General features: G+C 38.8%; 9 protein-coding genes across 9 annotated transcripts; 6 read left to right on the top strand and 3 right to left on the bottom strand. All coding sequences in view use genetic code 12, as the record gives it.

Annotated features, from left to right (window-relative positions):
* Window positions 1-370: 370 nt before the first annotated feature.
* Window positions 371-3,469, top strand: KGF56_002043 (Ran GTPase-binding protein; the record flags this gene model as incomplete). The annotated part of the gene is made up of 1 exon (XM_049323229.1): window positions 371-3,469. The coding sequence occupies one exon, from the start codon at window positions 371-373 to the stop codon at window positions 3,467-3,469; it is 3,099 nt and encodes a 1,032-aa protein (XP_049180832.1).
* Window positions 3,470-3,713: 244 nt separating this feature from the next.
* On the top strand, window positions 3,714-5,414 carry UTP18 (Utp18p; the record flags this gene model as incomplete). Its single annotated transcript, XM_049323228.1, has 1 exon — window positions 3,714-5,414. The coding sequence occupies one exon, from the start codon at window positions 3,714-3,716 to the stop codon at window positions 5,412-5,414; it is 1,701 nt and encodes a 566-aa protein (XP_049180831.1).
* A 1,386-nt stretch (window positions 5,415-6,800) lies between these two features.
* Window positions 6,801-7,150, top strand: KGF56_002041 (uncharacterized protein; the record flags this gene model as incomplete). Its single annotated transcript, XM_049323227.1, has 2 exons — window positions 6,801-6,814; window positions 6,907-7,150. The coding sequence occupies 2 exons, from the start codon at window positions 6,801-6,803 to the stop codon at window positions 7,148-7,150; spliced, it is 258 nt and encodes an 85-aa protein (XP_049180830.1).
* Window positions 7,151-7,312: 162 nt separating this feature from the next.
* On the bottom strand, window positions 7,313-9,232 carry KCH1 (Kch1p; the record flags this gene model as incomplete). The annotated part of the gene is made up of 1 exon (XM_049323226.1): window positions 7,313-9,232. The coding sequence occupies one exon, from the start codon at window positions 9,230-9,232 to the stop codon at window positions 7,313-7,315; it is 1,920 nt and encodes a 639-aa protein (XP_049180829.1).
* A 2,229-nt stretch (window positions 9,233-11,461) lies between these two features.
* KGF56_002039 (uncharacterized protein) lies at window positions 11,462-12,608 on the bottom strand (the record flags this gene model as incomplete). Its single annotated transcript, XM_049323225.1, has 2 exons — window positions 11,462-11,799; window positions 12,596-12,608. 2 exons carry the CDS (start codon window positions 12,606-12,608, stop codon window positions 11,462-11,464), a joined length of 351 nt encoding a protein of 116 aa, XP_049180828.1.
* Window positions 12,609-13,416: 808 nt separating this feature from the next.
* Window positions 13,417-15,816, top strand: KGF56_002038 (RNA-processing protein; the record flags this gene model as incomplete). Its single annotated transcript, XM_049323224.1, has 1 exon — window positions 13,417-15,816. The coding sequence occupies one exon, from the start codon at window positions 13,417-13,419 to the stop codon at window positions 15,814-15,816; it is 2,400 nt and encodes a 799-aa protein (XP_049180827.1).
* A 552-nt stretch (window positions 15,817-16,368) lies between these two features.
* KGF56_002037 (uncharacterized protein) lies at window positions 16,369-18,656 on the top strand (the record flags this gene model as incomplete). The annotated part of the gene is made up of 3 exons (XM_049323223.1): window positions 16,369-17,354; window positions 17,419-17,489; window positions 17,557-18,656. 3 exons carry the CDS (start codon window positions 16,369-16,371, stop codon window positions 18,654-18,656), a joined length of 2,157 nt encoding a protein of 718 aa, XP_049180826.1.
* A 31-nt stretch (window positions 18,657-18,687) lies between these two features.
* Window positions 18,688-19,152, bottom strand: YAE1 (Yae1p; the record flags this gene model as incomplete). The annotated part of the gene is made up of 1 exon (XM_049323222.1): window positions 18,688-19,152. The coding sequence occupies one exon, from the start codon at window positions 19,150-19,152 to the stop codon at window positions 18,688-18,690; it is 465 nt and encodes a 154-aa protein (XP_049180825.1).
* A 582-nt stretch (window positions 19,153-19,734) lies between these two features.
* Window positions 19,735-21,992, top strand: KGF56_002035 (uncharacterized protein; the record flags this gene model as incomplete). The annotated part of the gene is made up of 4 exons (XM_049323221.1): window positions 19,735-19,821; window positions 19,882-20,061; window positions 20,199-20,383; window positions 20,720-21,992. 4 exons carry the CDS (start codon window positions 19,735-19,737, stop codon window positions 21,990-21,992), a joined length of 1,725 nt encoding a protein of 574 aa, XP_049180824.1.
* Between the last annotated feature and the right edge of the window lie 410 nt (window positions 21,993-22,402).

Below are 22,402 nucleotides of genomic sequence, written 5' to 3'. Positions count from 1 at the left end.
AGAGGAACTCTTAATCTTTTCAAACAAACTCCAACGTTACATTCAGAGAGTTTGTCATCAAGAGAACCCCGCTTTAAAGAAGCTTTGTCTCTTTACCCTTTTTTTTTTTCTTCGTTTTCTTGCTCCCCTTTTTTCTTTTCTTTTCTTTTTTTTTTTTTTTTTAATTTTCTGTTTTTCATTGTTCCAGTTTTCCAACAGTTTTTCATAAAGCCGGCATTTTGGATATTCCTTTGAAGAAGAAGGAACAAGAGAAGGGTGGAAAACAGCAGGTTGAAAGATATAAAGAAGAGATATTTTTTCCTTTGAAAAAAATACAGAGAAGAAGAGGTTTTCAAACGTTAAACTAGTTGGTTCTTGTCGGTTTTGTTTTATGGAAGATCAAATAGTAAATGCTATACATATAGCATTGGACGAGTCGGCTGACCAGAAGCTACAGTTGCAAGCGTGTGAGTTTCTCAATGAGGTCAAGAGCTCGAAAAATGGCTATGACACAGCATTGACTCTTTTAGCCGCGTCAGCACCAATTACATCGCCAATATCGTCGGCGACACCAGCATCAGTGTCAGCGTCAGTGTCAGCGTCGACATCGGCAGCGGCAGCGGCAAACACAGCATCCGTCAACAGTCTTGCGCCCGAGTTGAAATTCTATTTATTCGGTGTTATTGAAGAGAATACAGACGAGTTGAACCAGGAAGAATGCCATCAGCTATCGCTAACGATGTTTAAGTTACTATCCGCATACATCCTCCACCAAGTCAAGGATCCGCCATATTTGAAAAACAAATTGGCTCAAGTGTTTGCCAAAATTTTTACTCGTGTTTATTTAACCACTTGTCCAAACTTTCTAGTAGATTTACTCGCCTCTATCGAGTCCAATAGCCAGCTAGCGGTAGATTATTATACTAGGATTTTAATTAGTATTCATTTAGAGATTGGTGACAAGTATATTAGACGTTCCCCGTCTATCTCGGAAAGAAACAATTTGCTTCGAGATGCCATTAGGGATAAAGATATGACTAGTTTAGTATCGAGTTGGTTCAAAATACTTTCAGATACCAATAATACCAGTGAGATTCTAAATAATACGTTAAATATCATAGCCCAGTACGTTGACTGGATGGAAATAAGCTTGTTTGTTTCTCCACGTACTATTAGCATCATTGCAAGTTATTTCCAACGAGAGGGAGAGCGCAATTCAACTTGCGAAACCTTAATCCGTATATTATCCAAAAAGATGCCTCCTTCCAATAAGTTGGAGCTCATTACTCTTCTCAACTTGCCGGATCTCATAACCATTATTGATTTGTCTCAAGATATTGAGTTTGTTGAACACGTTGCAAAATTGGCAAATCAAATGGGAGAGGAGTTAATAATTGTTTTGGGAAACGATCCAAACACTATTAATGAGGTGACTGGACACCTACGCATACTATGGCCAATCATTCTTACTTTTTTGGGTCATGAGTATGATGATGTGAGCCAAGTTGTGTTTTCTTTTATTCAACAATTTCTAGCAGCTTGCAAAAAGTATTCCCAATTATACTCAATGGAGCTTCTATCTAGTCTTTTAAACAAGCTCATTATCAAGATGAAATATAGCGATGATGAAGATGGTGGTGGTGGTGGTGACGACGACGACGGCAAAATTGATTCCGATGAGGAGACTGAACAACAATTCACCGAGTTTAGAGCAAGATTGAAACTTTTCCAAGACAATATAGCCATATTAGCACCGGATTTGTATATAGAAACCATTCCTGTGGTTATTAACGAGTCACTCTTTCTGGGGGACAAATCATGGAGAACTTTGGAATTGGGGTTATTTGAGTTGAACAATTTTTCAGAGAGCTTAAAGCTGAATTACTTAAATGTACCCAAGAACAAAATAAACGAAAGCAAACTCTACTCAATACTTCAGGAGTTTTTGATAAAGTTGATAGAATCTTCTTTTTTGTTGGAAGTCAATCATCCCCATATTCAATCCAGTTTTTTTGAGCTTGTTGTTAAACACTATAGTTTTTTAAACTCGCATGAGAATAGAAAAGATTTGGTACTTCGAATTTTGGAGATTTTCACGAGCCCATTAGGTTTGTTTAATAATAATGAAAAAGTTAGGCTTAGAAGCTGGTACTTGTTTTTCAGATTTATGAAATTGACAAAGCCCAAAATGGATAGCGAAAGCTTGATCGAACAGATCATAGTCAAATTGCAACCTTTGTTGATAATAAAGGCTGAATTGCCAACGCGTGATGAGGATGACGATATAGTGGAAAATGGCAATTTCAATAATCAGCAGTACCTTTTTGAAACCATGGGTTTGCTCATCTCGTTAATTCCCAACGAATTATCCTCATTAAAAGTTAAACTAATGGGAGCCATTTTCCAGCCCATCTTCAACGATTTGGAAAAATGTATTTCCATTGCTGACAAAGAGCCAATTATTGTATTGCAAGCCCATCATTCTCTTATGGCACTTGGAACAATTGTTAGAGGCTACGATTACGAAACAAATTTGAAATTTTCTTTAGAAATTGTTGAAAAAGTGGATAACGCAGCTCAAGTTGTTTTGATCACATTGGAGAACTTTCCCAAATCCGAGAGCATTAGAGATGCGTCGCGGTTTGCATTTGCCAGATTTATACCCATTTTAAGCACATCCAATATAAGTGCTCATTTAACCAAATTAATAACGATTATTTGGTCTGCTCCTAATTTGAAAATTAGAGAGATTAGCGATTTTATGAGCTTCCTTGGTCAAATTGCACACAGTTATAGAGCAAACGAAAATATCTATCAATTACTTAACAATTTCCTATCCCCATTGTTCACCAAAGTTTTTGATACTTTAGACCAGTCAACTTCTGAAGCCGATGAGTTGAGACCAGACATTTTAAGGGACAAGAATTTTTTGAAAAAAGCGGTACTCAACTTTGTCAATGCCCTTATAATAAACCACTTGGCCAGCTTGCTAATTACAGAAAGCAACAAGAACGAGTTCCCGGTAGTTGTTTCGAAATTGTTTGAGTATGCCTATGACTTGTCCGACACTGCAGTATCGAAATTGTCCATTGTCCAGTTGATAAACTTGGTGAATGTCTTTGGAGAAGGCGGCAAGATTACAGACAAAGAAGATAGCTATGGCCAAGCATTACCTGCAGTTGAAGGCATTGACGAGTTTTTGATGGAAAAAGTTGTCAATTTATCATTTGAGCTTCCTTTTCAAAAGCAAGAATTTGATTTGAGTGATGCCCAATATAGATTAATAGCTCAGGATATAGCAATGTTGCTCAAGACTTATCAGCAGAAAAGGGGTGACAGTTTTGTAAAGTACTTATCGACTTATTTGACAAATATGGGATTAGGTCATGATATGATGAATGAGTTTTGCACAAGCTTGATCAATATGGATTCAAAAGAGTTTAAAAAGTATTTTGTATTGTTTATTAGTAGGATGAAAGGTGATAAATAAATATCAGGTACGTTCTTATCCCCGCTATAAAGTAGAGAACCTGTAGGATTCTTATGTAGAGTAACACTAGTCTGGGGAAAGAAGACAAAGATAAGGGCAATGGTTTCTAAAGTCTCTTGGTGGTACATTGTGGTAGCGATCCTTATTTTTTTTTTATCTCATCTCATCTCATCTCATCTCATAATTTTTCAATTTTTTTTTCAATATTAAACCGTTCAATTGTAACTGAGAAAAGATCAAGAAAATGCCCAAGAATAGAGATGGGGAGATGGTGGAGATACCTCCGAAAGATGAGGAGGAACTCATGTTAGAAAAATTGGTGTTTGGTGATATAGAAGGGTTTCATGAAAATTTGAGAAAAATAGACAAGATATATGATTTTGAAGATGATGAAGAAGAAGAAGTTGTAGAAGAACTAGATCCAAATGGGAGTGAAAGTGAGGATTTGGACAATGTGCAAGATGAAGACTTGTTTTACATTGACGATGGAGTAGAAGGGAATGATGAGAACGGGATGGATATAGATGAAGAGGAGGAGGACGACGACGACGAGGACGAGGACGAGGAAGATGAAGAAGGATTTGAAGAGAATGCATGGGAGGATAGCGATGACGAGAAATTGAATGTCTCATTAATTGCATCTGATAGACTTAAAAAATTAAGAAAGAATCCAGAGGATACCAACATATCGGGAAGATCATATATAATAAGACTACGTTCTCAATTTGAGAAAATATACCCGCGTCCAGAATGGGCCGACAAATTTGATCAAGAAAAGAACAAGATGGAAGGAGGAGACAGTTCAGATGATGATGATGATGATGATGATATGGTAATAGACGATAACAGAAATGAATCGGAAACGACAACCACATCAGTATCCCTTTCAAAGATTCTTGCAAATACACACCAATTCCTTATACTGAAGCAATTGAAATTGATTTCGCCCACAAAAATCTCCATTACGCGGTTAAAAGACGCCAATTACAAAAGAGTCTCCAAAGCAGCAATACAAGCGTTATCATTCCATCCTACTCATTCCATAATACTTACTGCAGGCTTTGATAAAACTGTACGGTTATACCAAATCGATGGTAAGACAAACAATTTTATCACATCATACTATCTAAAGAATTGTCCCATTATGGCATGCCAGTTCTTGCCCCAGGCAGATAAAAATGTAGTTTATGCAGCAGGACGAAGAAAATACATGAACAAGATCAATTTAACCACGGGAGAAGTTGAAAAAATAAGTCGTATGTATGGCCATGAACAAGTACAGAAATCATTTGAAAGCTTCCGTATAAGCTCACTGGGGCAATATATTGGAATGATTGGTAATTCTGGGTGGTTCAATTTAATCAATGGTGTTACAGGACAATGGATAAAAGGGTTCAAAATCGAAGGCACAGTAGTTGATTTTGATTTTTCACAAGACGAAACGTTTGTTGTTGTGGTCAACACGGGAGGTGATGTTTGGGAGTTTGCACTAAGTGGCACATTAACCTCGAAATCGGAAAGCAAAATTATACGCAAATGGCAAGACGAAGGAGGAGTAGGAATCACCAAGGTGAAAATGGGAGGCAGAAAGAATAGCAGGTGGCTAGCTATTGGGTCTAATAACGGTATTGTTAATCTATATGATCGAAATGAATTTACTGGTGATGCACAACCTAAACCATTCAAGACCATTGGGAATTTAGTCACATCTATTTCGTCGCTAGTATTTAATACCGACGGCCAACTACTTGCAATTGCCTCAAGAGCTAAAAGAGACGCTTTTAAATTGGTACATCTTCCCACAGGGTCTGTATACAGCAACTGGCCTACTAGTGGTACTCCTTTAGGTAAAGTTACTAGTGTTACTTTTTCGCCAAATAACGAAATTTTGGCAGTTGGAAACGAAGCAGGGAAAGTCACTCTATGGAGACTAAACCATTACTAGTAGCTCAAGAGAAGATCTAAACATAATACATTTACTTTGCATAAACCTCATCCTCTTTATAGACTATCTCTCTTGTCTTTATAGACTATCTCTCTTCTCTCTATAGACTATCTCTCTTGTCTTTATAGACTATCTTTCTTGTCTTTATAATCTCTATCTACTGTTTTCTATCAACTGGACTCGATTCGCTCATTTAGTCTCTTTTTTGCATCAATTTGACTCAAATTTTATAGTACTCTAAATATTACAACATCTACCTCTACACTATTGAGCAAATCGAAATACTCCATATCTACACACTCTATCGACTGCTCTCTTTCTCTATAGACCTCTCTCTTTCTCTATAGGCCGCTCTCTTTCTCTATAGACCTCTCTCTTTCTCTATAGGCCGCTCTCTTTCTCTATAGACCGCTCTCTTTCTCTATAGGCCGCTTTCTACACTCTATCGACTAGACTCGTTTCACTCGTCTAGTCTCTAGTCTCTCTAAAAATCCATTTCCATCTATTCTTTAACATTTATATATTTGTGTTGGCAAAGCACAGAAAAAGATATTCAATTAAGAACCTCCCAATCTGTCAAAATTGGCAAAAATAAAAAACGATAATCTCCTAGACTAGACGAGTGAAACGAGTCTAGTCTATAGAGTGTAGAGAGCGGCCTATAGAGAAAGAGAGCAGTCGATAGAGTGTAGAGAGCGGCCTATAGAGAAAGAGAGCGGTCTACAGTGGGAGAACGTTATAACCACTATTTTGTTACAATTTTGTTCTTTTCTTATTCAACTAGTTAGTAGTGGACTCTTTGCCATTTTGCTCAACCTTCTCTTCACCTTCACCTCCTTCTTGACCCTCTTCTTCTTCTCCTTTGTCATCTCCTCCTTCATTTCTCCCATCCTTTTGAGAGACTTTTGAGTTAACAGCATAATCAATAATCATTTTTCTGCCTCCAACTCGGCAACCGCCTTCTTCTGAGTTTCTTTGTCAGAAAACTTGATCACAATACCTCTATTCACTGGTCTTTTAGGAGGATCAAATGTTCCACTTACTTTGCTCAATTGTCTATATCTACTCTCCATCTACTCTCCATCTACTCTCCACTCTCTATCTACCCTCTATAGATTACTCACCATCTACCCTCTACTACACTCACCATCTACCCTCTATAGATTACTCTCCTCTACTCTCTATAGACTACTCTTTACATCTACACTCTCCATCTACTCTACACTCTCCATCTACTCTCTATAGACTACTCGATAGTCTTTATCACGTGATAACGCTACCAAATACAGCTCCTTACAAAAGTCGTTTCACTCAACGAGAAAAAACCCAACATGGTAAAACAAGGTCTTCTTTATCAAGTAAGTATTGTTTAAAAATAGGAGTAAAATGGCAATACCACCGTATGTTACTAGTCATAAACTCACCGCGTTGTCACTAGGGTGAATGGGACGTGGTTTTGGGGAGGTCAAGATAGTTACTAACCTGTTTTTAGAAAAGCACACGATCGCTATAGAGATCCAAAAACACATCAGATTACACCAGCGCTATATCGAGTACGTCAGCCATTTTTTTGGAGAAACGTGATAGGGCTATTTGTTGTTGGTTCAATTCCTCTTGGTGCTTATTGGTACACTTTTTATAAGATGACCGAGGATGATTTTGGCGATATTCCTATTCCACCTATAAGTGACGAGGACTTGCAAAAATTACAAAAGGAGTACAATGAGAAGAAATGATGTGCCAAAAGAGAAAGTAGAGGAAGGGACCGAGCAAATTAGGTGCCAAAAAAAAAAAAAGAGTCTTGTATATATTATAATATTATCTATAAATGGGCATTTTTGTTTTCTTATCTAAAATGAATGAATATTTTAAGAGGGATGACGGATGAGAGATGTGCTTTATTCTTTAGTCTTGAAATACTTGGAAACCCCTCGAACGGGATATGGTGTTGTCGCGCTATTTATGTTGTCATCACTATCGCTGTCGCTGTGAAGTATGATATCATTGACTCCCTGTCCCTGTCCCTGTCCCTGTCCCTGTGTAGGATATGAAATTAAAGAATTGTTTTCCATCTCTCCCTCATCATCATCTTTGTAGGCGTCTAATATTGTATCGAAATTGTCCGTAGCAGCGGATCTTGGCGGATTATCTGTTTGGTGGCCCTCTAAATTTAAAGGCTTTTCAAATGATTCATCTTCAAAAAGAGGTATCAGATTATGAATATTGGTATCTTGAATGGTTACTACATCAGCTGTATCAGTAAATGACCTCTGTATAGGATAGATCTTGGAATTAGCAATATGGAATTGTTCAGTAGACGCTTTTTGTAATGATTCTGGAGTAAAGGAATTCTCGTGTTGACTTATGTTTCTGAATGGATTTTCATTAGTCGTTGGATTGTCAATATGGCTATGAGTTGAGGAAAGCAGTAGATCCTCTTGTGTAGCATTTGTTGCCGGAAAGTCGGTATTATATGTATCAACCTCCCAATTACTTTGAGAAGTGTACGATCGCTTTGGTTTCTTTGGAAATCCGTAAATGTCCCCATTTTCATTATTTATCAAGTTTGTTGTAGATGGCATATTTTGCCAGGTGTTTGAAGAGTCGTCGTTATTAGACTGATTCATGGTCAATGAACTCATACTTGCGGCTGCAAAGTTGGTTTTACCATAAATGTTTTGCCTGCTCCTTTCATTTAAGCTACTCAATCTTTTATTCATTATTGGAGCTCTATCGTTATTCAATGTAGAGTACATTTGTTGAGATTGTTGAAAGTGATCAAAGGAAGGCTGATTCTGTAAAAACGGTGCGCTTTCAGTTCTCTTTGGTATTAAATCAATAGTTGTATTTGAGATGTTTCTGGGGTTGAGGCTACGCATTGGTATGCTTTCCTCGGATTCAGTCCTTGTATAGTAAACCCTTGTATAGTCCTTATAGTTTGGAGGATGTTGATCCAATTCAGGTAACTGGGCAATGCGCTCTCTCGACAAAATACCCTGGTCAAGCAATTCCCTCTTGGACTTATGATGTAACCTAACAGCACGAGAAACGGATTTATTTACCAAGTAACTGCAATAAGTTTTAAAAGTTTTATGTTTTTCATTTCTCAACGAACATTTCAAGGGAACATACATCAATATGCCAAATGAAAATCTGAAAAAGAATATGGCGAAAATGAACACAGATAAGCACATGAAACTCAAGATAACTGAAAGGTTTAAATTCGTCCTTGCAATAGTTTTGATATTGTTTAGCACGTCTGCATTCAAGTCACCTCCGGTTGCGTAATATTTCAATGTTAGGATATTGATCACTTGTCTCGGAGCATCAGCAATCAAAATCTGAGGTGCGTTATTCAACTCATAGTAAGTCAAAAAGCAACAAATATCAAAGAATTTCCCTTCTTCGATGCTGTTCAATAAACAAAAATGATTATAGGACTTTATTGAGTATATTCTTTTGCAAATAGAATTCAAGTAAACCAATGCAATATTCTTGGTGCGATATATGTGGATTGCCCAGATCCAATGGTATAGGAGCAAAACAAATTGGAATATAATGCACCCGGTAAAGATCCATTTGGCAATAGAATAGGCATAGGGTTTGTAATCCTGAGTGCCCCATTTGTCAAATACCAAAATGTTCAAACATGAATAGATATCAACTGCAAGTAAGGCTAATGATAAAATTACAAGGATCCACATATAAAAATACCACCACAAAGTGGATCCCTTATAGTTTCTAAAATCGTTAACCTTGACAACATCAAAGGTTGACACATTTAAATCGTATTTCTGGATTGCTTTCTCAGCATCCATTAGAATATCCTTACCCATTCAAAAAAAAAAAAGAACAAAAACAAAAACAAAAAAAAAAGGAACTGCCTAGCTTCTCTTTACTTCTACTCCTTTTTTTTATGGCTATATTATGAGTATATTATATTTCATTTGCAATGGAAGATCTTGCCTTAAGCAGCAGCCTTTATATTAACAAAAAAAAAAAACAATGGAAGGAAAACTTCTTCAGCCGCAATTGGTTCAACCAAACTTATTTTCTTTATTTTATAAGTAAAAATATTTATCTTCTCTCTCTCTCTCTCTCTCTCTCTCTCTCTTTGAAAGAACGAAGAAGTTCTCGTCAAATGATGTTATTTTACCTAGCAGCCAACTCGATCAGCTCTTATTCCCTAATACAGCTAGTAGCCCTCACTATGTAGAAAGAAAAACCCAAGGTTGAGGTTTTGATATCTCTAGGTTTTTCGGGTTTTCGTTTTTTGATGTTACGGGAATCTGAAACGGCTGGTAGCTCTTTCTGCAATTACATTGCAACCATACCAAAGAGATCCATACCTACATATATAAAGTTAAAAGGCTGCAAAAAGTTGCAAAAAAGACGAAAATTAAAAAAATCGCCTGAAGCTGAGAGGTTAACAGTAGAAGGGTTATGGATTTAGAATATCGTAACTAGGGTTGGAGGAGGAGTTCTATCTACTTGGCTTCAACTGGGGAAAAAAAGTTGTCCTTGCTAAGATGTAATGAATCTATGCAGCTTGCTACAGCTTACTACAGCTTGCTCAAAATCCCCCTTACAAAGTATTTGATATTTACCTGCAGTATATCACGTGTAACGTCAATGCAGGGTGATACGCTACTATCAAAATGTCTTTTTTTATTAGTAAAGCTTTAAATTTTGGTGTATAAGAACCAATACTCAATAACCTAGTAACTGTAGAAAACATTATTATCGCCTAGGAACTGTAGAAAACAATGCTATCGCCTAGTAACTGTAGAAAACATTATTATCGCCTAGGAACTGTAGAAAACAATGCTATCGCCTAGGAACTGTAGAAAACAATGCTATCGCCAAGGAACTGTAGAAAACAATGCTATCGCCTAGTAGCTGTAGAAAACAATGTTATCACAGTAACTAATAATCTGGTACTGTATAAAGCAATCTAGACGAGAAACTTTATTCCATAGTGTTGTGCTACCATACGGTATTGTGTCACGTGATAGGTGATTAAATATTTATACAATCTTTCAAGTGACCGTTTCTATATTTCATGGATTTCATAAAGAATACATAAAGTTTGGGGGAATGAACTACTAAAATTACTTTCTGGGAGTAGACAGTGTCAGTCACTATCGAGCAGCACTTATTAGCTTGTTATATCACTGTTGAGCAGCACTTATTAGCTTGTTATATCACTATCGAGCAGCACTTATTAGCTTGTTATATCACTATCGAGCAGCACGTATTAGCTTGTTATATCACTGTTGAGCAGCACTTATTAGCTTGTTATATCACTGTTGAGCATCACTTACTAGCTTATTATATCACTATCTCGCTCTTGATAGTGTTGCTGTTAACTGCTGCTCCACTATCTCGCTCTTGATAGTGTTGTTAGCGTGCTCCATTATCTCGCTCTGCTCAATAGTGTCGATAGTGTCAGTGGCAGCTAGTGTGCTCGATAGTGTCGCTCGATAGTGTCGATTGGAAATGGAAAAACGTGTATTTTTTCCTTTGTTTTCCCCCTCTTTTTTAAGTTGACCGTTGTGATATATATTTTTGATAAAAAGTTCCCAAAACAGTAATAGTTCCAATTTGGGAACAAAATTCGTTAAAAATTTTCGATAGTCTATCATTGACAATTTTATCAATTTTTTACTCCTATTTGGTATTCTTTTTCCCAACACTATCGACACTATCGAGCGAAGCGAGATAGTGGAACAGCACTGTTAAGCAACACTGACTGGCAGCCACCGACACTATCGAGCAACACTGACTGGCAGCCACCGACACTATCGAGCAACACTGACTGGCGATACTAGCGACACTATCAAGCAGAGCAAACAGAGCGAGATAGTGTTGTAACAAGCTACCGAGTGTGTGTGGCAACTAGTCAGTGTTGCTCCACTATCAAGCAGAGCGATATAGTGGGGATGTTGATCTCAGATGATAGTGTTTACAATATTTTTGCACTCGGATGAGATAGCTTCTAACATTGTGCTTAAGTGGATGTCTCTTTTTAAAAATAACATTGCCCTTTAGATGTGGGTAGCAGCTCCACTATCGAGCAGAGCGAGATAGTGTTGTAACAAGCTAGTCAATGCTGCTCTACTATCGAGGAGAGCGAGATAGTGTTGAAACAAGCTAGTCAATGCTGCTCTACTATCGAGCACTGCTCGATAGTGATATAACAAGCTAGTCAATGCTGCTCTACTATCGAGCACTGCTCGATAGTGATATAACAAGCTAGTCAATGCTGCTCTACTATCGAGCACTGCTCGATAGTGATATAACAAGCTAGTCAATGCTGCTCTACTATCGAGCACTGCTCGATAGTGATATAACAAGCTAGTCAATGCTGCTCTACTATCGAGCACTGCTCGATAGTGATATAACAAGCTAGTCAGTACTACTCCACCATCTCGCTCTGCTCGATGTGTTGTAACAAGCTAGTCAGTACTACTCCACTATCTTGCTCTATCAATAGTTTTATTCCCCATCCAAAGTATTTTGTTTTGCAATTCTCTCACTGTTGTAATGTGAGTGCTACCAGAAACTAAAGAAGAAAAAAAGTCACGATTTCATCTTTACTATTATACTGCTTTTCCCGTGATGCTAAATGCAATTTCCACACGTGACAGAAGGTGGTATCTACTATCGAGGAACGAGATAGTAGAAAGTACTCGATAAAAGTACTCTAGTGGTTTCCTTTAGAGATAGTAGAAAGTACTCAATATAAAGTACTCGATAAAAGTACTCTAGTGGTTTCCTTTAGAGATAGTAGAAAGTACTCAATATAAAGTACTCGATAAAAGTACTCTAGTGGTTTCCTTTAGAGATAGTAGAAAGTACTCAATATAAAGTACTCGATAAAAGTACTCTAGTGGTTTCCTTTAGAGATAGTAGAAAGTACTCAGTATAAAGTACTCGATAAAAGTATTCAGTAGAAAGTACTCGATAAAAGTATTCGATAAGTACTCTAGTAGAAACGAACCTGCTTTTTGTTCACCTTTTGTATCACGTGACACAGAGTAAATTTTCCATAATCTAGCACGTGACCGTTACTTTTCTTTTCTTGATTAAGCAAGTCTACCAACTCTTTTGCATTCTATTCAATCATCTCCATCTCATAATACTTTTAAAAGACTAACAAATTTCTCAATGATTCATACTCCCCCCTTGCATGTCTTGTACCCTTTTTTTATCATCGACACTATCACACTATCGAGCAGAGCGAGATAGTGGGGCACACTGATCGACATTATCGACAATAGCACACTATCGAGCAGAGCGAGATAGTGGAGCACGCTGATCGACATTATCGACAATAGCACACTATCGAGCAGAGCGAGATAGTGGAGCACGCTGATCGACATTATCGACAATAGCACACTATCGAGCAGAGCGAGATAGTGGAGCACGCTGATAGAGATCAACGACACTATTGACACTATCGACATTATCTCGTTCTTCTCGATAGTGGAGCACACTGTTGATACTACATACTGCTCCACAGCTCACTTCGCTCCCTAGTGTCGATAGTGGAGCACACTGTTGATACTACATACTGCTCCACTAGCTCGCTCCACTAGCTCGCTTCGCTCCCTAGTGGTGCTGCTCTCTACTCTCTACATACTGCTCCACTAGCTCGCTCCACTAGCTCGCTCCACTAGCTCGCTCCACTAGCTCGCTTCGCTCCCTAGTGGTGCTCGCCACGTGACCTCTTCCATCTCCTCATCGCCAACGAAAAAAGAAAAAAGAATTTCCAAAGTTTCAAGGATTTTGAAGATTGTTGATCAAGAATAGCTGGTGGATAGACATTGTATTTGGCTGTTTAAAGGTATTCCCTACTTGGAATTCCTACTCCCCGTTTTTGGTCTTTTTTTTCATCTTTCCCCTTGCTTGTCTTGTACTTCTACCCTTTGCTTTTTTTACTTTTACTTGTTAACAATCTAACCCATCCACCCCCTTTCTATAATTTTTTTTTTTTAAAATGTCGGCATCTCCACAGCCAGCAGATTTAGTCGTTAGTCAACTAAACACTGCGAAACAGTTGACTATCTCACAACCGGAAATCTTTGTCACGGTTTATAAACAAATTTTGCCCATCATAAACAATCCGAATCAGGTATATCCAGTAAGGCAATGGGGTGTTCACTTTATGTATGATACCTTTATCAACAATATCAATTCTAGTTTGAAGAGCAACGAAAGAGTAGAGTTGGCGATCGATTCTCTAGATGCCTTGATCTTTCTAATTGACCTACCTACTAATTTACAGCACCAGCATCAACAATTACAGCAGCAGGGACAACAAAGCAAGATCCAAACTCAACATCTCGATGTCGATACTTTTCGTCAATTGATCGATATCTCGACCATCGTTTATAAATTGGTGTTTCGTTATGTTAGTGAGAATGATAATTGCAACCAAATATGGAGCAAGCTAACCGAGTTGAAAAACTCTTTGGTCAATAAGTTTCAAACACCTTACCCTTTGGAAAAAGCCGATAGCGATGAAAATGATTTAAAGAGGAATATTGGCACAAAATTGGACCTATTGAAGTTTTTGATGACTGTTATCGATTTTCAGTCGAAAACCCAAATAATCGGAGAGCCCATAAATGGAGGTGGAAATGGTGGTGGTGGATATTCGTTGAATAACGTGCGTCCCGATCATTCTTTGATCAAATACCAAAACATGGAATACGAGGCAAGCACGTTATTCTCCTTGGTGTTAAAAGTTTTCCTGTTGGATATAATTATACCACCATTGGTAACGGCTACTTTAAATCATAGTGTAACCATTTTGAAAAAGAAACCTCAACTTATAACCCCTTTGTTAAAGGCAATTGAGAATTATGATACAAATAGTAAGCTACAATCTAATTACCAAAGTTTGGAACTGTACAAGCTTGCTAAAAAGTATGTTGATCGAAGTATTCGAATACTCATTAGCTTTGCCAAAAAAGCCGGATTAATACCCAGTGCTTTTAAAAGTGTACTTGAACAAAAGATGAATCTATTGCTCGATAGAGGGAATGAACTTCGGAAAATGAACATTTTCAATAAAGAAGAGCCCAATGTTCGGAAAAGAAAATTTGAAGGGTTTTATAGTGCTTCTAAAAAGATCAAAGTATTGGATTATGCCCATTTGTATACATTATTGGGAAGTAATGATCCGTTGAACAAGTTTGACATTAGTGCAATTGCCAACTCCGGTATGGTTGCAACGATGGTATTGAATGCATTGCGCAAAGCTTCAGTGCAAAGACTAACTAAAGCATTGGAGATTGTTGGTGAGAGGTACAAGGATGCGGTGTCTAAACCAATACACCCTGTTGTTTCCATAAAGAGAGAAACCGATTCCTTAGAAGGGTTTGGGACCGGAAAACGTGTAGGTACAACAGTGGAAGATGGGGTGGAAGAAGAAGGAAGAAAAAAGATAAAGAGAGAGAAGAAAGAATATGATAAAAAGGGAAATGGGGCAGACGAAGAAGACGAAGAAGATGCTTTTGATGATGATTTTGATGAGGAGGAGGATGGATTTGATGAGGATGAGTTTAAAGATGAACCATTGTTTTCGTTACCACCACCAAAGGATTTGTCGTTTGAGGACAAAAAGATCCACTTGTCAATAATAATCGATAATTTCTTCAAATTGGCAAAAGCACCTCCTGTTATGACCAAGAACAATGGTATTTCAAAGGAAACGTTACAACTTAAAAGCCAAGGAGAAGAAGAGCCTAGTATAAGCGAGCAATTGAAAGAAGTTGCTATTAAATCATTTAACAAAGATACTTGGGTTCTTTTGTTGACGAGATTAGCCACTCGTGGAATGCGAACCAAAGCTGAAGAAGATGGTGTTTTAGAGAAAAGTCCCGATGATGAAAATAGAAGCGAAATGAGTAACATGATACGAGATGCGCTATTCAATTATTTTGTAGAGAATATTCACTCAAGAGTTGATGTGGTAATTGAATGGCTAAGTGAAGAATGGTTTAGTGAGCAAGTTTTCCAACAAGATCGTTTATTACTGAAGACGGATAAAACGGTTTTCCAAGTTTCAACTAATGAAGTATCTACACCAATATATGACAAATGGGCAAACAAAGTGCTCGATGCAACAATCAATTACATAGAACCAAGTGATAAGAAGATATTCATTCGATTATTAAGTGATCTACCGGCATTAAACAAAGAGATGTTGCATAAGATCAAATCATTATGCTATGATCCTGCTCGTTCAAACATTGGGTTTTTGGCGTTGCAGTTTTTGGCCATGTATCGACCTCCCGTGAAGGAAATCTGTATTGATATTTTGAAGGAATTGAAGGAAAGTGATCAAGAGGATTTAAAGGAAGAGGCTGAAAAGAAATTAGCAAGACTTTAAGTAGGATCGACACCGACACTATCGACACTATCGAGCGAAGCGAGATAGTGGAGCAGCACTGTTAAACAACACTGTCGACACTATCTCGCTCTGCTCGATAGTGGAGCAGCACTGACCAACACTATCTCGCTCTGCTCCATAGTGTTGTAATAAGCTACTAAACTACTAAGCGTTGCTCCACTATCTCGCTCTGCTCGATAGTGGAGCATACTAGCTGCCACCAACACTAATTATTTACACTCTATTGGTTCTATCTCGTCATCTCCCTCTCGTCATCTCCCTCTCGTCGTCTCCCTACTCGTTGCCCCGTTCTCACCCCATCCCCGCCCCATCCCCGCCCCATCTTCGCCCCATCTTCGCCCCATTCTTGCTCACCTGTCGCCGCATCCTCGCCGCATCCTCGCCGGATCCTCGCCCCGTTCTCGCCCCGTTGACATTTTTTCACTCGAAACGAAACGATAAAAAAAAGTACAAGGACAAGTACAACTTATAGTTGAATTAGAAAGCACTTGTAGTCAAGGATAGAGAGGCTTTTTAGGGTATATTTCTCAGATGAGTGGCGGTCTATTTAATACGGGTGAAGAAGTTGACCCCTGGTCTTCAACAAGTAAGTGGAACGAACCTCCTGAGGGGACTGAAACATCTTTTAATAAGGCACCCCTTCAAAATCAATTTCCTTCAATGTATTTGACTTCCTCGCAATTATTACTCAACAATGCCAATTCTTCTTCAAGTCCAAGGCAGAAGACTGTTATTTCCAATATCCCGCAGTCATATGAGCTTTTACACTCTGAGTTGTTGAACAAAATTTCAACAATTCACGATTTAGAGTATCACATTTTGGATAAATTGATTCAAATGAACTATATAACCAGTTACCAGAAATCGAGATTATTAGACGTGATATATGAAAATGACTTGTTACCAATTACTTTGGCTCAAAAATTTTACCAAATTTTGGGTTTAATTGCATTAGAAATTGATGTACCTGGATCAGGCGATTTTGTTACTTTGCAATTCAGGTTGAATAACTTACCCGAATTACCGGCAAACTTCATCAAGTTGATCAAGAAGGAAGAGGAACAAGAGATTTTTAATGATCCACTAATGGGAAACTCTTCAAGAACCGATGCTGATCAAGAAAATGATGCCAATGCTGATGATTATAATGACGAGGATAATAATAATAATAACAACAATACTAATAATAGAGGAAATTGGAATAAAGTTGACCCTATGCTTACTGATCATTCCAAGTCTCAAAACATTCTTTCGGGAAAGACTACTAGTGATGGCGGCAACAACAACGAGACAGAGACAGTTAATGCCAAATATATAGAAAAGTACATTGAAGATATTAGAGATGAGTTCAAGCCTTTATTACTTGAAGAAGATCCAATAAAGATAAAGGAAGTTCCAGAAAAGGAAGGATTACTATTCAAGCACATCAACTATATAATAACTCATAGCTTGACCTTGGGAAAAGGGGGATCATCGGGTCAGAAAAAAGTAGTGAGGAGATATTCCGATTTTGCATGGTATGTTTTAATGCATCGAAGATAAAGGAGAGGGAGTTGTAGTTGTACTAACATTATTGTCCAGGCTTTTGGATTACTTGTTACAAAAGTATCCCTTTAGAATGATTCCTGGGTTGCCACCAAAGAAGTTTACTGGTATGTATAATAATAACACAACTAGCCATTTGAGAGAAAATTTGTTCTTTATACTAATTGACTTTAGTAGGGGCTTCGCCGGATTCCCAGTTTTTACAAAGACGTCGTCGTGGATTGCACCGGTTCTTGAACCAGTTGATCAAACACCCAGTGTTTAGAGAAGAACCAATAGTACAATCTTTTCTTTCTGTGCCGACGGATCTAACCACTTGGAAGAAACAAGCCAAAATCGACTATTCGTTGGAGTTCAAAGGTGAAAAAATTCAAACCGATTTTATAAATACAGTGTGGCCGGTGATTGGTGAAGAGTTTTTAGCAAACTGGGCTTTAGCAGAGCAAAACATAAAATCTGTTATTGATAAATGGGTAAAGATCATAATCATTATTGAAAGACACGAAAGAAGACAGCAACAAATGAGTTTTGATAATCAAAAGTTTGTAGAAATTGTTAATCAATTCAAACAATTGGATCTAGCGATATACCCACTGGAGAGGTCAGGGGCACCACTACCACCACCACCACCAACGACAACAACAACAACAACAACAACAACAACAACAACAACAACAACAACAATAGCAGCAGCAGCAGCAGCAGCAGCAGCAGCAGCGACGGCAACGACAACGACAACGACTTTTTTGCAGAACAACGATATTGAAGGAATAAACTCGAGTCTATCGTCTATTGGAGAGTTTTATACTAAATCGTCGCAATTAATTGTAGATGATAGTTATATCATCAATACCAAACTGTTGGAGAAATTCAAAAACTATATGGATTATCTTTACTCGCTTCAAGAATTATTCGAAAGAAGTAAGAGATTGTCAGTCAATGAAATTGAGAGTTTGAATAAACGTATAAAGGAAAATGAGGCCAAGTTTAAGAAATTGAATACAGAAAATGCCGATTCTCGAGGAGCAGATATTACAAGATTAAGACAATTGATAATAAACGATAAGCAAGAAATCTTTCAACAATTAAATAAAGACTGGCTAATTAAGCAGTGTTGCTTTAAAGAATTTATTATGTTTCAAGAAACTCAATATTTGATTAGTGAAATTTGGCTTGAATGGTGTAAAGATCGCACCAAGTTTCAAGAAAGAATGACTACGTTATACGACAATTTGAGTAATGAAATTGGTAACGATATGCCTACTAGTAGATGAGGATTAGTAGGATACATCAAGAGATGTTAAATCATCGAGTGGTTTTACTATTCCACTTCTTGATCAATTCGTGACTTTGCGATAAATTCAATTCGGTATCGAAAAAGCGTTGATCCAAGATATTCGTAATATGTAGTGCCCTCTTTGCTTCATTGAACAAATCCTTGTTATTTTGCACCTCCTTGCTATCCACCTCTTTTATCTCTTGGTTGATTTTCGCCCTGGCTAGTATTCGACCAACGTCAATACCCAATTGAGCACCGTGTGGGAAGGCATCGTCGAATCCCATCTGTAGCAGTGTCTCTTGGTGTGCCGCGAGACCATCTACATACCCTTGTTTCTGATGCTGTCGTATAATCTCGTTATTGGCAAGTCTAACGCTAGATTCGTTGTCACTTGCACCATCTTCTTCCCATATATTTCTTGATTGAGTCTCTACAGATTCTTGGAAATTGTTGTATGGGCCCTGTTTGTCGTTGCGATAACATGGCTGCATTTTTTTTTGAAAAATCGGGCCAAATGGGATCAAATCCGTGCTACTCGGATGGTTATACAGAGAGTAATTCCAGACAGTTGCAAGAAGCTCAACTGAATGGGATCTTCAGAGGGTCACTGAGACGGTGGTTCCAAATGGTTACTCTGAGGATAATTCCGGACAGTCACTCAAACTATTGTTCCAAACGGTCACTCAAGTGGTTCCAAATGGTCGCTCAAACTAGGGTTCCAAACGGTCGCTCAAGTGGTTCCAAACGGTCGCTCAAACTAGGGTTCCAAACGGTCACTCAGGTGGTTCCAAATGGTCGCTCAAACTAGGGTTCCAAACGGTCACTCAGGTGGTTCTAAACGGTCGCTCAAACTAGGGTTCCAAACGGTCACTCAGGTGGTTCCAAATGGTCGCTCAAACTAGGGTTCCAAACGGTCACTCAGGTGGTTCTAAACGGTCGCTCAAACTAGGGTTCCAAACGGTCACTCAGGTGGTTCCAAATGGTCGCTCAAACTAGGGTTCCAAACGGTCACTCAGGTGGTTCTAAACGGTCGCTCAAACTAGGGTTCCAAACGGTCACTCAGGTGGTTCCAAATGGTCGCTCAAACTAGGGTTCCAAACGGTCACTCAGGTGGTTCTAAACGGTCGCTCAAACTAGGGTTCCAAACGGTCGCTCAGGTGGTTCTAAACGGTCGCTCAAACTAGGGTTCCAAACGGTCGCTCAGGTGTTCCAACCGAAAGGGATCTTTGGAGGATATTTCCAGCACAGTAACCCCGGATGGTCACACAAACTATGGTTCCAAACGATCCAAACGGTCGCTCAAACTAGGGTTCCAAACGGTCGCTCAGGTGGTTCCAAATGGTCGCTCAGGTGGTTCCAAACGGTCACTCAAACTAGGGTTCCAAACGGTCACTCAGGTGGTTCTAAACGGTCGCTCAGGTGGTTCCAAACGGTCACTCAGGTGGTTCCAAACGATCACTCAGATGTTTCCAAACGGTCGCTCAAACTAGGGTTCCAAACGGTCGCTCAGGTGGTTCCAAATGGTCGCTCAAACTAGGGTTCCAACCGAAAGGGATCTTTGAAGGATATGTCCAGCACAGTAACTACGGATGGTCACTCAAACTATGGTTCCAAACGGTCACTCAGATGTTTAATCACTCAAATGTTTGGTCACTCAGATGTTTGGTCACTCAGATGTTTGGTCACTCAGATGTTTGGTCACTCAGGTATTTGGTCACTCGGGTGGATAACTTGCTCGCTTCGCTTTCCGCTTCGCTTTCTACTTCTCTTTCCCCTTCTCTTTCCACTTCTCTTTCCGCTTCGCTTTCCGCCTTACTCCTTCCTCTTTCCTCAACTGTTGACGAACGGTTTCCCATTTCAGTTTTGAGCTCAGCGCAACAAAAAAAATTGCCATCAAAAGAAATATCAATTGGATAAGATTCTTTTCATATTGGGCACAAGGATAAAGTTGATAGCAGGGCTAGATATAGGGAGAAGGTCCTATTAGGTTTGGTATCTGTTGGTATTAGTGGAATTAGTAGCCTAGAGTTGATTGTTGATTAAGAGCCAATTGTTTAGTGCGGGTCACTTTATGATGTCACAACACGATATTATTACCCAAGTGACGCCAGAGTCATCATACTCGACGCCCAACCTTTCTAATTCAGAGACGCAAGTTAGCGGTTCGGATGAAGTACAGGAGTATAACTCGCTAATAAATTTGAATATTAGGGGTAAAGATTTCACAATAACCAGGGATGAATTGATGAGTCTACCTGAAAGTATCTTATTATGTCTTTTCCCCAATGGTGTGTTTCTTGATGCAAATGGCCAAATAATATCCAACTTGACAGAAAATGATGTCATTTATGTCAATTTCGACCCAACCTGTTTCCAGTATATCATCGATGTGTTTTCGGCTGCTCAAAAGGAATTGGAGGAAATACCATCATCGTCATCCCAGCAGCAGCAGCAAATAGAGCAGCAGCAGCAGCAACTTGGCACCACTACTCCTACATATATTGGCACTCGATTACAGCAAGAAAACATCTTGCAAACAAAACCGGCAATAATCGTTTTACGAGAGGATTTGGATTTTTATGTAATACCACCAATTTCAGGGTTGACTATGGAAGAAATGAAACAGTTGAAAAGCGGTGTAAGTGTCGAATTGTTGAAGAACAAGTTGATTTTTTCAGGCTTGGGGTATAAGTTCGATACCGATGACAATGATTGTGATTTTGCAGGTGAAAATATGGAAAGATTCCAAGATGCTAATGAGAAAAAAGATAGTAGTAGTAAAGGTCTCGGACCAGCAGAGCAACATTTGTTTGACATGTTGTGCAGTTCAGGATTCGAGGTGAAGGACAAATGGGGGTCACGAAGTTTAGAGCCGGGTAAATGTGTTATTTCCTCATTATCATTAGTCCGTTTGAGAACACAGTCTCAGAAGCAAGCTAGCATTGGTGGTGCAACGCCACCGGAATCACCCTCATTGACACCAGTAACATCTCAATCGAATGGGAATGGAAATGGCACTGGTGGTAATGAGAAAAGTGGCAGATCGAGACCAAGATCAAGAATTGCTCAATTGGCAAATAGTGCATCGAGAGCTGCATCGCGATCGTTATCTCTGCAACTGAGGCGACCAAAAGTTGATCAGAATCAAACTAAATTATTGCTTTTTTGGAGAAAACCTGCGAGAAAGTGCTGGTGGTCTCATGGTTGGATTACCGTGACTATCAATGCACCAGATTTGAAGGAGTTGGAGGGTAGTAATGCTAAAATCAAGGTAAAGGTTCATATTCGTAGAGTATGGACTTTGGAGTTGAGTGTTATTGGTGTACAGTAAAGAATATCTTTGTTATTGGCTTCTCTCTCGTTACTACAATACCTCTATATCTCTACACCCTTGTAGTCTCTACACTATCGAGCGAAGCGAGATAGTGGAGCAGCACTGACTAGTAACACTACTCTTTCTACACTATCGAGCGAAGCGAGATAGTGGAGCAGCACTGACTAGTAACACTACTCTTTCTACACTATCGAGCGAAGCGAGATAGTGGAGCAGCACTGACTAGTAACACTACTCTTTCTACACTATCGAGCGAAGCGAGATAGTGGAGCAGCACTGACTAGTAACACTACTCTTTCTACACTATCGAGCGAAGCGAGATAGTGGAGCAGCACTGACTAGTAACACTACTCTTTCTACACTATCGAGGCGAAGCGAGATAGTGGAGCAGCACTGACTAGTGACTC

The sequence above is a fragment of the Candida oxycetoniae genome (assembly GCF_023343755.2).
Source record: "Candida oxycetoniae strain CBS 10844 chromosome Unknown scaffold13, whole genome shotgun sequence".
NCBI lineage: Eukaryota > Fungi > Ascomycota > Pichiomycetes > Serinales > Debaryomycetaceae > Lodderomyces > Lodderomyces oxycetoniae.
This window is presented reverse-complemented; position numbering and strand designations above follow the sequence as displayed.